Below are 16899 nucleotides of genomic sequence, written 5' to 3'. Positions count from 1 at the left end.
AAATGCTTGCCCAATGAATACGTGTAATTCATTCACATGTGCAGTATGGCAAAGGGGGTAAAGGAGGGCAAAGCCTCACCTTGGAATTTTAATATCCCATTTAGCTATAATGCATCTAAATTTAAATTTGTGTGTCTAAGTATTTCACACCACTGAGACACTCTTGACAGGGTAGTTTTTCCTAAGCTTGCAGCATGTACCCACCCATCAACGCTCTCTTGATCCTACTGTTAAAATCATTGGAAACCAAAAAGAACAAAATAAAACAAAATACCCACCCATGAAATCTCAGAAAACAAGAGCTTTTTTTTTTTTTCTGGTCCAGATAATTCACTGCAGTGAAAGGTTAGTTTTTAGTTCAAACAGAGCTTTCAACATTAGAATCTTTGCAGACCACAGAACTGTTTCAGGCAAATTTCAGAGGGTTTTAATCGGTACCAAGGAGTGCTCCCCTCTTCTTCTGCATAGCCATGCAGAGCAGCGAGATCACCTTTAGGAGGAGCCTCATCCCCTCCTGTACAGCTAACAAAAACTCCCGGTGGCTCCTGCAAAGCTGTTAGAACTTTACATTACAAAACATGGTTTCACTAGCAAAGATTCTGAAAAAGATGGAAAACAACAAACACAAACCTCATGAAATCTATTCCATAATATTTTTCAAAATAATCCTCTGTATATTAACCTCTTGTGATGGATGCTTGTCTAATTTGTTCTTTAAAACTTCAAAGGATGGTACACGATTGGTTACCACAATTATTAAGAATGAACAAGCAAATCTTTATGTTGAAGAACCTGACAGAAATCAAACAGAACCAGAGGCAGTGGAGGTAGAAATCCACTGAGTAGTAACAGCAGTTTGGAAACAAATATTGTTATTTTGAGGACACCATGAAGAATAGAAAGTTAGTCCTCTATGGAAGGGAGAAGAAACAAATTTGTTTAGGGGTGATCACAAGAGTGCTTCTAACAGAAATCAGGATCGGACTTAAAGCAGGAAAGGGCAGAAAGCTGAATAGAAGGTCAGCTTTTACAAATCAAAGCCAAGCCTTCTAATCTTGCTACCTTTGTTTATCAAACTGCTGTAAATGCATCTGTTCACTTCTTTCACTCCCCTCTTGGCCCAAGGAGGGTGAGGTAGAGGTGCACTTTTTCTGTGTTTATCTCATTCATGTTTTTGTCAGAGCATCAAGAAACAGAAGGAATGTCCAAATTGATCCTTAGTGTCTGGATTTGTCCTTTGTGTTATTAGACCACTGGCCCAAGCAATGTCAGTGTCTAATCGACTTCACATCTTCAGTCAGCAGTTGAGCCCAGTACCTAGCAGCCATCTTAGAGATGAAAGATTTCTTAATGGACAACCTAGTTCTCCTTTCCTACAGGTTAAGCCCCTGTAGGCACAAAGAAAATGTTATTCCATTCCTCTCTTCAGAGTTCTCTAAAACCATTGAAGTCCATGATTGATATGTCCACCCAATCTTCCCAATTCCCAGACTACATAGCCCATATACCATGTTTTTCTGTATGTCAGATCATTCCCACTTCCCTCTGAGTTTGTTCCAATCTGACATTTTTTTTCCTCAAAGGGTGATAAGGAAAACCTGGCCTGGTACTGCATGCTCATCAATGTGAAGTTGAGTGCAAAACTGTTTCAAGTGCCTCTTCCTCACTGTTAAACATGCCAGATGCAAACCTTTTTTCATAGCGATATGACCCCTGTGAGGAGTGACTTAATCGAACTTGTTTAACTTGAACTGCAGTGGAAAAGTAACACCTGTGGAGGCAGTCACTGCACTCAGCAAGGGGACAGTAAGAGTAATTTAGCAAGAGGGATTAGCACCTTTACTTAACTCCACCTCTAGTATTCAGTCCCCTCAGTATCAGCCATGTACTTTGTCCCCTGCATGGTTAATATTTTCAGTGATGACTGAAGCAAATGTTGCTAAGTTTTCTGGCCTCACTTCAGCCTACAGTTTGTTTTCTTTCCCTGTAAAAGAGTGGAACGATCCTGCCTCATACAGCTATTGTCTTTATACTGGGTGTTGTCTTGTCACATCAGTTTTTAATGGCATCACATTTGATTGCCCTGGCCTGCGAGTTTTGGCACCTGCTACTGGTTTGTACTCTTCCTCAGTAGGTTTTGTGGAAATCCTATTTGTATCCTGTCTTGTTACTGTTCAAATACACTTCTTTCTGAGGAGGCCAGCTCCTGGGTCAGTGATTTTACCCATCTGATGATTTTACTGCTGCTTGCCCAGAAAAGGGGAAAAAAAAAAAAAAAAAGAAAAAAAAAAGTAAGGAATATTTGTGCAGCTTGTAAAACTACAGGTAGCACCCTTCTCTCCTTTTCAGATGAGGACAGTCTTTAAAAGGACATGTTTTTCCTGTTACTCTTGTACATCTGTGTTTGCAGTAGTTAGGCATCTGTGTTTGCATTAGTTACAACAACTGCCATGCAAATTGAAGCACTAATGCTGCTGGAGGAGCTTGTCCTTGCAAAACCCACAGTTCCTGCCTCAGAGCTGTGGCAGGCCTTACATGTCCCCTGGGGGGCTGCTGAGCAGTGGCTGCCCTGGTTGGATATCTCTGCAGAGAACTTTGGGGAGAGGCACGTGACCGGAGAAAAAGCTCCTGCAAGACCAAAATTTCCACCTCCTCCAGACATTTGTATCCCAACCTGTCCAGAAAAATCTCTAAAGTTACTGCAATTTCCATATGATTTCTAAGGGGCACTCTCCCTTCCCTTCCACGCACAGAGGAGGAGACAGACCATCTGACAAAATGCCTTCTTCATTTTCTCCCTCCACAGCAGGAAAAGCTGCAGTATACACGAGTTTTTTGACAGTAGATATGAACTCCTTAAAAATGCACCACTTTTCAGACTCAACATCAGCTGTGCCCCACAATCAACCACAAGATACAAATCCAGGAGGAAACTTGCTGTTTGGAGTCCAGTGCTCAAGAACTATTCCCCTCGCTTCCTGCTCTCTATGACACATTGTCAGGGATTAATTGCAAAAGAGTAACAAAACTAAATGCCACGGACAACAGGGAGCAAAGAGGTTAACATATGAGAAGGATCCCTACACACCTGTAAGACCTAAGTATCTTGAGGAGGAAGAGATAAAAGTATGGGCTTGGCTTCCCAGAGTCAAGTTTCTTGCTCTAGAGCTCACTCTGAGGAAAGGAGATATTTGTTTTATCAGGCTGGAGAGGACATACCATCAAGAAAGCAATTTGCCCTGGACCAAAAAAGTTGAATTCTTAATAGCTGGTAAGGACCCCAAATGCTGAGGACTGAAGACATCTAGCAGATGTCAAACTGCCTGCTAAAGAAACCTGGACAATAAGAGGTATCTTGAGTGGTCCTTTCTGCCCTAAACAGGAAAAGCAATTTAGGCAACCAAGTAGCTGATTATTCCTGACCCTGGGGGTGACCTGAGTGCTGGTGGCAAGGGTCATTCTGGGGTCATTCCCTGATCAGCAGTGGCAAGATCTGGTGCAGATCCTGGCCCTAGGTCAGGCTGTTGCCTGAGGCAGGTTCTGATGCTCTTGGCTCTGTTTTTCCTGTCCACTAGTTCCTGGACAGTGTAAGCAACAGAACCTGGTTCCAGAGCCCAAAAGAACTGTGAAGGATTTGTGAACAGGAAGCACTGCCTTTATTCCTGTGTGGTAAACAGAAGCCACTGCTCCCCTGCCCGCAGAAGTAACAGTAAATACCTCCACTACTACACACATTAATCCGAGCTGTAAGCTTATTCACAGGCCCTAAAATCAGAAGCTGAGACACTTAATCTGTTGATTTGCCCTAATGCCGGGAGCCGAAAATGAGCTTGGCTTCCACTGTTACTCTATTGGCTGTAACTAGCTAACGTGCAGAGAGCTACATCCCCCGCACACGCCGAGCAGAACCTTTCCTGCTCCTTTCCCAGGTAAACCATACGGCACCTCCTGAAGAAACATCCCTTCCCAAAGCGCGCTACCTGGCGCCTGTTGCTGCATCCCTGGCGCTGCGGACAAGCGCTGAGCCCCGGCGGTGTCCTGGCCGCGCTCCCTGTCCCGGGGCTCGGCTCCCGGTGTCACCGCGGGGAAGGCGGCCAGGGAGGGGCCGGGGCTGGAGGAGGAGCCCCGCCCGCTGCTCTTAAGCGCCGTGACCGGCGCTGCCCCGGCCGGCCGGGCCATGGAGGTGGCGCGGGATTGCGTGGGATCGCTGCTGCGGTGAGTGCGGGGACGCTCCCCCCCCTTCCTTCTCCATCCCTTTCTCCATCTCCTTCTCCATCCCTTTCTCCGTGCCGGCCGCCGCAGGGTCCGGCTGCTGGGGATGCCCGAGCAGCCCGGGCCGGCCCCAGCGCTGCCGAGCCCGGGGCGCGGTGTGAGGGAGGGCGGGGGATTAACGCCGATGGACGCTGCCCGGGACAAGCAGGTCGGGACGCTGCCGCAGCCCTGCCCGCCTGGCTGAGGGGAGGCACAGCTAGGAGCCCTGCAGCCCAAGCTGCCTTGGAGGCGTGGTGGCTCTTGGCACCCGGGGCTGCCGCCGGGAGCGGGGCCCCGCAGCAGCCCGGAGCCGCTGGGGCTCGGGGACAGGCAGACCACGAGCCCGGCCGTGTTGTCACCGGGCCAGCCGTGTCCGTGGAGGTACAGCTCCGAACGCTGCTCGGAAATACAGCTGCTGCCAGCTGCGCTTGTGGTGGCTCTACAGCTCGTGTTTGAGCAGGAGAACCGTGCTGCGATCTGGTTGAAACCTAAGCCTCCTGACTAATTTCAGACGTTTTCCTGTATATTATATATATATAAATATATTTATTTTTTTTAGCTCTTGTTTTCCTTGCTGTTACTGCTGCTGTCGTTTGCTAGTGAACCCTAACCTAAAAATCAACCCGGGCCATATCCTGGAGTGTGTTGTGCAACGTTGATTTTTCTGAGTGAGGCCGGAGACCATTGCTCCACATTCTTAGACAAACACATGGGCCATGTTGCAAACAAAGATAGAGTGAAATATGTGTGCAGGGCTCAAGACAAGCTTTTAATCCCTATGTCCTTCTAAAAAATTAATTCATCTCTCCCACCAGCTTTGACCCTAGAGTGAATGCTTGTGGCAGCATTTGTGAAGCCCTCTCTAGCAGACTGTAGTTATCCAAAACAAACTGGATAAGATGCTAGAGTTTGAAGGTATTTGATCTTTCAAAAATAAAATATTTTTGTATTTTCCACAGATGTGGGGTTCCTTCCTCCTTTAGAGAAGAGCTAGGACTTGATCCTTTTGGCTTTAAAGAATAATAAAACAATAGTGGTTTTGTCTGTATTTAACATGTCACTCAACTTTCTAATAAAACCAACTACACCTTAGTTCCTTTCCACCACTTGTTTCGGGACTTACCTTGATCAGCTTTTAATAGAAAATTATTTTTGTTAACTCCAGTCTCACAGAGGAATTCCCTCTATCAGGAATTGGTTTGTCTATGTTTTAAGGCGAGCTACAAAAAGAGCAGATCTTTCTAAGAGCTGTGAATGTAGGCTGTCCTGTTTGAGCCTATGATCTAGGAAGGAGAGTGGCACACAGAAGAAAAACAAGCTTTTAGCAATGGGCCCAGAAATTGAAGAGTTCACACTCTGTTTATCTGGCTGCTTTTCACCATCCTGCCTTTTATTTCCTCATTAGCTGACACCTCAGCCTGCCCTGGAGCCCAGACTCATTTGTTCATAAACATACTTTGTTTAAAGATGATATTGACAGGTTTTATCAAAATGTAGTGATGAAATTTCATCACTGTTAAATAACTTCTTAAGATCTTTCCTGTTCAGTGACTTTCAGGTGGCAATAATGTAAGCCCTGGTTCATTAATCTGTTTGTTTTATTGCTCTATAGTTCTTTGGCTAGAACTAGGCAGCAGTGTGAGGTGATTGATTCTGATTCCTTGAGAATCTTCTGCTCAAAGCTTCAAAGCACAGCTTGTAGAGTTGGCTGGGGTGAACCCTGTTAGTTCAAGTCCTGCCCATGATCTGTGTCCCTTACTCAGATTTTCATTTCTTTGTCAGCGTGTATGTTTTGGCTGTTACCCTTACACTTTGTCTTTTGTGAATGACGGCTTGGATTAAGTAATGGGAAAGAAAACTTTTCAGTGGGACTGATATTGACTGTCCTTGGGAGAAAAGAAAAGAATTGGCAGCACTCACATCTATCTCACTCAGGTTACTATTCTACATGCAAGTTTTCAAATTTGTGTGAGGCAATGGGGTGTAATCAGCTGTGAAAGCTCTTGAAACCCCAGTGCTGCACTTTTGAACATGTGGGTGCCCTGTGGTGTCACCAACCCCAAGGTAGGTGAGCAGGCTTCCTTCCTGAGGGAGAGACTCAGGGATTTGGAATGTGAGCTGCCCACAAGCAGTGGGTGATTGGTGGCCCATTAACTTAGTCAGCAGAGAGATTGACAAACACAGCCTGTCCTAGCAGGCTTCCCTTCTGTGGAGCTTCAATGCCCTTGTCAGTGCTACTGTCTCCTTGTCCTCCTCCCTGATCCTCAGCCTTTTCCAGGAGGAATAGCGCTTATTAGCTCTTTAATATGAAATGGTGCTTGTTCCCTGAAAGCCACACTGGCTGCTTATCCTCACCAGCTTTGTCACAGGAACAACAGAGGTTTCTATCAGCCACGTGTGTATAAATGCCAAATGTTGAAAGATGGGGACCTACTGTATAGCCAGGACTAGCAACAAAGTAATAGCATGAGCTGGAACAAAACTGCTGGACTGTTCTCCCCTTTAAAAAATTAAAGCCTCAATAATGCCAAGCAGTTTTTGAGGAAGGTGAATTTGTTGTTTAGAGGAAAGGTGATAGCGTGGAAGAGCGGTTCAGAATGAGATCAGTAAACAAATTATTTGCTGAAATCTGAATCTGTTCAGGCACAAAAATTACATTCTGTGCATTCCAAAAATATGCTTATAGACCAGATAAGAGGTGTGGAGAAGATACTTCTTATTCTCCAGGTTTGGTGTGGATTGTTTCATTAGTTGAGTAACTTTATACAATCTCATTGTTCTAGAAAGTCCTGTATTCGCTCTCTGGCTGCAGATAAAAGCTGCCAGTTCACTCTACCCTCAGTGAAATTGTCTGAGAATAGATTTTCTTACTTAAAGTTGACTTTTTACACCTATGTGGCAGAACAAAGTGAAAGGGATCCATCCCTTTCCCACCCCTGAGCAATTCAGTATTAAGGAGCCAAAGGTAAATAGAGAGGGTAAAGTCCAGGAGTGTGGGAAACAAAATATTGCCTCCTTTTAAAAGACTTAGAAATCAATCCTTCCCAGGTGTCAGGCAGAGTGCCATTTTTGGCAAGCTGACTATTGACTTAGCCATTATCATTTGGCAGAAAAAAGTGTCACCAGGTGTAGATGAGAGCAGGTCAGTATGTTGGTGTGGCAGTAGGCTGTTACTGGTGTTACGTGCTTGGTTTACCAAAGGTAAATATGCAATTGCCCAGAAAAATTGAAAATTTCTTTCTAAAAGAGTGATTCAGTTCTTCCGGCTTTGCTGGCAGCCTGCTCCAACACTATGTATTTATGTACTTGGATCTTAACTTTGATTGCATATAACTACTTCTGATACAAGCCATTTATTTTGTGTTTTTCAAAACCAGATGGACTTTTACAGGCTGCAGATGTAATTTACAAACAAATGCCTTGACTCTTCGAAGTCAAGTGTAACCATATTGCAAAGCTCAGCTTGCATTCTGCCACTGGGTGTTTTGAATACGGGTAGTATGTTCAGTCTTCCTAAAACAAACTCATATCTTAACACACAACATTGCTTTCAACTAATTATGTATCTCATGGAGTGTTTACCTTGGAAATAAAGAGAATTATCTAAGTAACTGAATGCAGTAAGAGCTGCTGCCTTTTAAATTCAGTTTTACAGCCCATAAGCTTCACTGTGATTGTGACCTTGATGTCAGCTGAGCTAGGGGTGTCTCACATCTGCTTGAAATTGTATTAATTATAAAAGTCTTTCTAAATGTCATGGGCAAGAGGGAGTTCAGAGATAACATCTGTAGGGCTGTGTAGTGTTTAGTTTTGAAATTAAGCTCCAAGAGTCTTAATGTGATCTGTGAATTACTTGTATAATGTGATTATCTCAACAGTCTTCCTCCTTCTTGCAGTACTTGACATGACTGTTTTTGTAACTATGTCGAATTTTTATTTCTTAGATCTTTCCTATCCATGGGAGCATCTGTAGGAGCAGTAACAAAACAGACCCTGTTCCCTCCTCTCATGCCTGCAGGGCGCCCTTTCCGTGTGTCCAATGCTTCCCGAAGCAGCCGGAAAGGAATTGTTGCAAGCAGCCTGCAAGAGCTCCTCAGCAAGGTATAGCAAGCAGTCCCTCTCTGATTGAAAATTACTGGGAAATACAGTATCCCAGAGAGACCACTCACTCTTGGTGAAGCTCTTGGTCTTCTAAAAAACCATTACTGTGGAGGTTCAGGAGAATATTTCAGCTAAGCAAGTCTCAATATGAAATGATGGGCTCTCTTTAGAATGCTAAAATCTCCTGGGTTTTTTTCAGACTTTAGATGCCTTTGTTATAACTGCTGGAATAGTAACTCTGGTTTTGGAGGAGGATGGCACAGTTGTGGACACAGAAGAGTTCTTCAAGTCCCTGGATGATAACACACACTTCATGGTTCTAGAAAATGGACAGAAATGGACACCAGTAAGTGTTGACTGCTTCTTTCCCATTTGAGTTGAAGTGGATGGAGGAATTTTTTTGTGTCTGCTAAAGATGTTAGAAAGAGCGGAGAAGAGGAAGAAAAATGCCTCTGAAGAGGCAAGGTGTAAACTCCTTGTTGAGCCTTCCTGGATGAAAAATCAAGTTCTTATTTCTTATTGTCCCTTGTTTGGACATAGATCAGTTGGCAAAATCCACCAGGAATTGAAATAAAATGTTACAACTGAAAAGACTTACGGGGAAAATACCCTGCTTTTGGAGAAGCTCAGAAATATTTGTTCTTGAGCCTTTTTGTAACATAAAGGAAATTAGGACTTTGACTCCACAAAGTTAAAAAATACAATGTCTTTAAGATCACATTTAGACTGTAAAAATGCTCAAATAAAGTAATATAAAGCAAGTTCTGACTTCTTAAGGCAGTAATAGTTAATGGCAGTTATTAAAATTCTTGTGTTTGATTTTGCAAATAGCCAGAAGTTGGCATCAGAACTTAATGTTATCCTGCATGCTGCAAGATACTTAAGAACTATTAAAACTGGCTTGGTTCTAATAATATAAATTCAGTATTCAAACAGTTATCTTACAGGGAAATGGTCATCTGTACATTAATAACATGGAGTCAAACTGGTAACTGTTTTTCCATGAGATGGTTGTTGCTAAAAAACTAGCACCAGAATTTTTTCTGCCAGGTGCAGAGCTGGCCGTGGAGCTGTAAGCAGGGACATAATTTTTGTGCCTTCACACGTACAGCTCGATCATGTGGCCCTGTTTTCCCAGTCTCCTGTTGCAGTGTGGGCAGCCTAAACATTTTTCCCCAAAATACCTCCTTGGCTTATCAAGTTCTGCCTCTGGGGCATGACCTCCAAGGGTAGAAAAGGAGCTGCGGCCAGGATGTGACTCCAGCTTGCTCCTTTCCCCTGTCTCCTGTCTGGCATTGCAGCAGCACAAGTTTGGATGCAGCCCCTCCTCAGAAGGTGCTGAGTGACAGCAGAGGGATTGTCACAGCTTCACCAATCACCTGGAGTGCAGCACCAGCTCTGTCCTGCTTTATCCAAATATTCTGGGTGCTAATGGGGAGGGGTGTGGGGAGATGCTTCCAAGCACACCAACTGCTTGTACATGTCCAAAGCTGTTGTTGATAGGGGACCCTGTTGCTGGAGCTTGGAGGTTATCAAAGCAAAACAGGCATAAAATTGCTGGCTAATGATATACTGCTGTGTTTAGCTTTGTCTGACTTATCGTGACACTGTCTGAGGGCTGGGGTGTCAAGTACAAAAAGGCCCAGTCTTACACAATTTTATTGCTTCATTTAGCATGCAGAAAACCGCAGCTGCCAGGTCATTAACCTTGAGCAGAATGTGCTGAGCAGAGGATCCTGTGTATCCACTAGATGTCTCTGTGGATATGGGTTCTCTTTACTATTTTCTTCTTGTTTTTCCTTTCTTGGAGCATGCACCCTGCAGCAGACAAGGGCTACTTTCAATAAAGGAGGGCTCATTTAAGGTAGAAGACGACTTTCTGTGCTCCCTCTCTTTTGCTTTTTCTCTTAAAATGTCATTACTAAACCCTTGGCCTAATCAGCAGTGATTCCCTCCCTGTGTTTCTTTTTAGTAGGAAGAAAGATGTTGTGAGCCAGGTTTTGAAATGGGTCCCTGACTTTACACAGATGTCATGTCTGTAGCTATCTCCAAGAGTGCTCATCAGTATTGTGTTCCTGACTAAACAGAAGGACCTGATGTCACCCTGGATATTTGGTGGCCTCAGAGAGCAGCCAGAACGTACCAGGATAAATAAAAATGTCAGGAACACTGTCCAGTGGCTTCAGTGTATTCTGAAGAAGCTCTACTACAGAAAATAAATATTCAGGAGGTGCTCTGTCACTGTTGAATTTTAGTGTCTGTTTGGAAAATTTCAGAAGCCTGTTCAGGACTCGAAAAACAATACATAAGCTACAAACCTCCTTTTCTGTGTGCTAATGCCTTCAATTCTAGTTTAGAATTGACCAAGAACTAGCACCAAGGCTGGAATAAGCAAAGCTGCTTCTGAAGAGCTGCGCTGTTAATAATTGTCTTGCTGTAGTTTCCTGTGTTTTGGTACAAACTGTCTCCCTCTCTTTTTAAATCAGACAAAAAATGGAGTTGTCGCTGTGAGAAAAAAGAAGAAAATGGGAGTAGCTAACATCACATTTGACCTGTACAAACTGAACCCTAAGGATTTTATTGGCTGCTTAAACATCAAGGCAACCTTCTATGAGATCTACTCTATCTCATATGACATCAAATGCATGGGAGCAAAAAGTGTATTGCGGTGAGTGTGTTTCCACTGGTGGTCAGGTATATGTGCTAACGCAAAAATCTGTGTTTGCTATTGATTCTGCAAAGTAGGTGTGTTTATAGCATCAATACTTATGTTATTTCTTACCTACTGGCCAATATGCTGACTCTTTCTTTGTAAGGTGGATAGCTGACCGGTGAAAAACTTCCTATAACTTTTTATGATGGAATCTTAAGTTTCTACCAAGGCAAAACTCTTTATCAGCTGGTATTTATTGAAGGGGTCTGAGTATGGGTTTCTTTGTTCTGCTGAGAGAATTTCCACGCATTTCCTTGACTTGTTTGTCTGAAGAATGCAGGGGGCTGGGGAAAGAAGCTCTTTGAAGAGGAGACTTCAAGGGGATGAAATGAGAGGAATTTGAGATCTAATGTCAGGGGTCTTAAAGCTTGCTCAGACATTGCCATTTCTGTTTCACCTCTGGAGCTACGTGGAGGCAGAGGATAATGGAGGAGAGATGACACTCTCCTCTTTCAATGTGGATTTGTCACCTGTACCAAGACTCTGTGATATCACTGTTCTTAAGCCAGCTGGTGTGGTCTCTAGGCCAGCTAAAGGAGCCTGTCAAGGACCACTGTCTCCTGCAGGACTGATCTGCTGTGGGCTGTGAGTTTGGTAGAACTGGCTGTTGGGAAATGCTGTCTTAAAATAATACCTGTCCAGTCCACTGTTTTCAGCAACGAGTTGAAAGTTGGTGCCTTGTCAAGATCAGCTGTGTTCTGCCCTGGTTTAAGAAGACTCCTGAGTTCAGAACCCTTAGCAGAGGTGCTGTACTTTGACAGTTGTTTAAGCTGCAACCCCAAGTTTCTGACTTCTAGAATTCTGGTTGAGAAACAGTGGTGCCCTGCATTTTATTACTAGAGGACCAGATCTGACAGACAGATGTATATGCCATCACTGAAGTTTTGGCTTGTCCTGAGTGACATGTGGCCTTTAGATGAAGTCTTTAAGCAGTCCCTCCTCTCCTGATGCAGGTATGAGGATTAGTATTATAATGCTGATCTTGTTCCCTGTCCTTCAGTCTCACTGACCTCTCCCACTCTATTTGGGTGGCCCCTTCCTTAATCTTTCAGGCTACATCTGGTGTGGCTGTAGACAGGACTCCTCTCTGGTCTGGATGAAGTGATTATCCAGCTGCATGCTTACACCCACCTGTAACACTGACTTCATTAGGGTTTCTTCAAAGCAGAGGCTTGCCCTTGGACAGCTGCACTCCTCCAGTTGTTATGTTCATCAGACTCTCTTGAGCCAAAACAAACTCTGATCTCTGATTGCCTGCTATGGAACTGAATATCTGCACTGAAACCTGTGCTGCTAAGGAGAGTTTGAAGTGACAATTCTGCCTCCCTGCCAAGACAGGGCAGCTGGTGAGAAAGGAGCAGTGCTGGCAAACAGCTGAAGTAGCTGTGGAGTTCTTCTGGAAGCTCTGTTGTGTTACAGAGCTGAGCTGGAAGGGAAACGTCATTGTCAGGGTGGGATGACAGTCTGCTAGCAAAGAACAGGGTGACAGAAGAGATAACCTTGGGTACCCTTGAACACAACAGTGACATGGCCTGTCTCAACTTGCTGTTGAAATCAGAGAGAGGATGTCAGGATCCTGGTGTAGTCCCTCTGCTAATGAGTTCCAGATTGCTAACTCTGATGCCCTCTCCCCGTGTGGAGGGAAAGGACTGAAAAATGCTGCAGCTGTTCATGATGGGAGGGGCTGGAAGCCTGCCAGGTCTGATTAGTGCATTTCCCCTTGTGGTGTTTCCCTGCAGCATCCCACTGAAGGATCAAATGTCCAGTTCAACAAATAACTTGTTCCATGGCTTAAGTGGCAACTGCTCTTGTGTGCAAGTGACACGCTGCAGCTGCTCCAAAGCTCAGCACCAGGTGAAGCTTTCTTTACAACTGGAAAGCTCCTTGGCCTGTTCTGTGTGGCAGAGGAAGAACATGCTGAAATGGCACGTGTGGGAAGCGTGAGGAAGGGTACAGTGTTCTTTAAAGGCTTCACAGGCTCTAAGTCCAGGGTATTCTACTATGTTGAGGCATTGGATTTCAAATGCAAACCTTTTATGACAGTGGGGTTAAAAATGAATTTGTAGGAAGAAGATTTTTCCTTCTCTGCTTAAGCTCAAAGGACAAGTGAATAGAAGCAGAGGGTTCACAGCTGCATGTTTTCTTAGGCAGGAATTCAGAAAATCTTCCCACTTATTTTTGCAGAAGAGAGACTGATCTGATTTCTGTATCTTCAGAAACTGAGCCCATTCCAGCTTTGGAATGGTTCCAATTTTTTTATACTGCTTCCCAATGTCTCAGCTTCATACTTGTGAGGGCCCTTCTAACTTCTGGGAGATGAGACTCAGATGTAGTTCTTAGTAATCGTGTCCCTGTTGTTTCTTGCAGAATGGAAGATGGAGTGACAACTAAGTTAAATAAATGACCATTCAAATATAACTATCTCTTCCCCTATGAAGATCCACAGTTTATATAGTCAACCTCTGATGCTTATCTGATGTTATCTATGGATTTGTATTGATTCATACACAGCACTATATTCTTGAGTGCTGATTTTTATCACATTTTTAGAAAATAAAATAGTTGCAAACTGAGACTTCTTAAGTCTTGAAGCTTGGCCAGCAGTAATTTTCCTGCTTCACCTGTTTTGCTTTTGAGTACCTGCTGCAATGTGATCGTTCAGCTTCAGATCTAATCAGGTTTGATCTGTGGCTTGAAGATACATACATCCAGGGTTGTATTAGTGAATGAATGACAAAGGTGAGACATGAGACGAGCTTATGTTGCAGGAATGCAAAGCTGTTTTCTGTGGTACTGTGATGGTTTGAGTGATGTCTTTGCAGGAGGCCTGTAAGGGTCTAGCAGGATGTCAGCCTGCTTTGTTGAATGTGATTTCTGGGTCTGCCAACATGTCAATAGTTTCCTGTCAATCAAGTGTTTTCTCTAAAGAAGGTACAAAAATTACCATCTTAGAAGTGAGAAGGAATGAGAGGGTTTTTTAAATATATTGACTAAACTCATCATAATGTTGTGGGTGGAAATGGGTAATGTAATCTTGCTGGTGTTTTTTTCTTAAACAAATGACTTTTCTTCCAGGAAAGTGCTTCAGCTAATATCCCATGCAGCACAAATAACTGGACAATTTCTTCTCTATACTGGAACGTACATGTTGCAGTTGATGGGTGAATATGATGAAGATGACATGTGCACAAGATCCAGGCGGGAGTAGTGACCACAGCTGCACTTCTGATGTCGAATCCTTTTGCTTAAAGACATTCTCTTGCTCAGTTCTGATTGGAATGATGTTGCAGCAGGGGGGATGTGCACTAATGTGAACTAACAATTTTCCTGTTTGGGAGTGCTTGTAGGCCTTAGGCATGAAGTGCTGGATGTTCACAGGCTCTTAACACCACAAAAAGATGGATGCCTAATGTCTGAGAATCTGGCAAAAGGAGAGGGGTTTTGCCCCAGCAATTCAAAATGGTGAATAAGTATATTTGGAAACCTGCATGTTTTGTAACCAGTGGAATATTTTTTACAACAATCAAGACACTTCTGGGGTTTTTTGGGGGGGGGTATTTTTGTTGTTGTTTTGGGGTTTCTTTTTGTTTGTTTTTAGTTTGTTTTTCATGTCTATCTACTTGCATTCTGAACAGACTTGTGCTGGAAGGTGAGGGCGAGAGGACTGGGGTGGGGGGAGGCTTGTTTATTTGTTTTAATCCTTAACAGTGCTGGCATTAGTGTGAAGCTGACATTGAGGTGAAGTCTACCTATTTACTCCTGCTGACAACGGAACTACAGAGTGTAACTTCAGTCCTACTTCAGTGGCTGTCTCTTCTCATGAGGTCTAATTGGAGATTGTGCAACCACTAAGCAGAAGGTTAAGATTTAGCCTCACTTCCCTTAAAACAAATAAAACCTTTTCATTATCGTTCTTTAAAATTTTTTTTTTTTCAGTTCTTCAGGATGTTCAGGTTATTACAGCTCACACAGTTGAAGAACCTGATAGATATTTTTTAATGAATTTGATGTCCAGTTCTGACCATTCAATAATCTGCCATGGTTTCATTAATATGGCCTATAAGCAACTTGCTGAAGATTTTTTCAGGGGTTAAGCCACCACAGTTTTTACTGTTACAAGATGACACTAGGTGTCAAGATGGGCTTGAGGTACATGTAAGAGATGCTGGATATTTTGTTGTCCCTGGGTTCAGGGAAGAGCATCAGGACACTATCTAACATGCATGTATGCTCTAAAGTCAATATTTAGTGTTATAGTCTCCCAAGACAAGCTGTATTAAAGGACAAAGTAATGTTTCCTATGCCCAGCTTTCAGTGAGCTTTTCCTCAACAGTGTGAAAAAATTGGAGAACAAGTAACCTTAGGAATCTCGTGTCAAAATGCAAACTCACTTTGGTGAAGGAAAAAAAGCCCAGTTTTGGTTGTTCACAGATGCAGCTTCTGAGTTTTTTGTTTGCTTGCACATGAAGAACTTTAGGAAGGCTGAAAACTGTTAAGGGGGATGTCAGATGCAGGAAATATATCTGTCCTGACCGTAGGTGCTACCTCGTAAGAGCAGCTCTAGTGCCAAGAGAACAAGTGGGGCAGGGGAGGAAAGCAGTGGGAGTGAAAGGGAAAAGACCACTATGGACCCCACAGTGCTTGCCATGCCTCTGAGACAGGAATCCATTAACTGTGTGCACCAACTGCACTGACCTGATCTCCTAAAAGAGAAGCAGAAAGGTGGAAAAGATAAAGCATTGTGGTTTCTGGTGTCTATTCTGACCTCTTAGCTGGATCTGTTCACTTCAAAGGTCACTGATACATGGGAAAATTGCTCTTGCTTTTAGCTGCAAATCTGATCTTCATGTGCTTCTTTTTGCCTTCCCACTATGAGTGTGGCTATGCTAGCTGGAGCTGCATCTTTCAAATCACCTTTGAGAGGAAAGGAAGCCTAAATCCAAGTGCTAAAGGGACTTATGGACACAAGTCAGTCTCTGCCCGTCTCTTAAGTAATGGTATTGCAAACAAATAGACAGCTAAGAAAAACCTTGCTGTCTTTTCCTAATTCCTGCTATTTCCCACCTACTTCTGAGCAGAGGGCATACTGCTCCAGATAAGGGGAGGACTTGTTCTTTCCTAATTTCTCACAGTGAAGAATGTCTGGAGCTTGCAGCACTGTCAGATGTCCTTCAGAAGAAAACAATAAACTATTCTGGGAGTAGTAAGAAAGCTTCCATTTTTATATAACCTCTTTGTTTTATCTGTATTTTTCTTGATACCCCCTGCATAAATGATTGTTGCCATGTTAATCATTGGCCAAAGTCTTTCTTTCCCTGTCAAGGAATTGCATTTAACTGACTCTTCAAGGACATGGTAATTAATTTTTCCACTTCTTAAGGACCACTTATTCTATTAAAACCAGCACCAAATTCACACCTCTTGAAAGCAAATTCTCTTAAATGCTTCTAAAAATATTTATGTTGCCTAAGGTGGGAACACCAGCATTATAGAAGTGTGAAACAACTGGAATAGCTCATTGTTGCTTTGTATGAGTTGCTCCTTCAACATCTGTAGTACAAAAGCTTTGGCATCTGAACTGTGCAGATCCCAAATTCCAACCTTCTCTAGCCAGAGGCAATTGGACTAATAGTCCATAGTTTACAGTGGCACCATCTGGGAATCTAGCAGTGATCTGAAAAGCTAACCTGCTATAAATGTGCAATGTTTTTAAGCTGCTGCTCCTTCAACAGCTTAACACTTAAAACTTGAGCTGCTGAAGTTCCTGGGTGCAGCAAGTCTCCATCTTGGAGCAATTCCCTCTGTTCAGCTGTTTGCATTTTGAATTAAAGGAG

The 16899-nt window shown here is 43.4% G+C and overlaps 1 protein-coding gene across 1 annotated transcript; it reads left to right on the top strand.

Moving 5' to 3' along the window:
• The first annotated feature begins 4061 nt into the window (after positions 1-4061).
• On the top strand, positions 4062-14986 carry CIDEA (cell death inducing DFFA like effector a). The gene is made up of 5 exons (XM_058832538.1): positions 4062-4215; positions 8196-8352; positions 8552-8698; positions 10839-11020; positions 14141-14986. Exons 1-5 carry the CDS (start codon positions 4178-4180, stop codon positions 14271-14273), a joined length of 657 nt encoding a protein of 218 aa, XP_058688521.1. The 5' UTR covers positions 4062-4177; the 3' UTR covers positions 14274-14986.
• Positions 14987-16899: the final 1913 nt, after the last annotated feature.

This window comes from Poecile atricapillus, chromosome 2 (genome assembly GCF_030490865.1).
Source record: "Poecile atricapillus isolate bPoeAtr1 chromosome 2, bPoeAtr1.hap1, whole genome shotgun sequence".
NCBI classification, from domain to species: Eukaryota; Metazoa; Chordata; class Aves; order Passeriformes; family Paridae; genus Poecile; species Poecile atricapillus.
The sequence above is the reverse complement of the archived record's forward strand: the minus strand, read 5'-3'. Positions and strand labels throughout refer to the sequence as shown.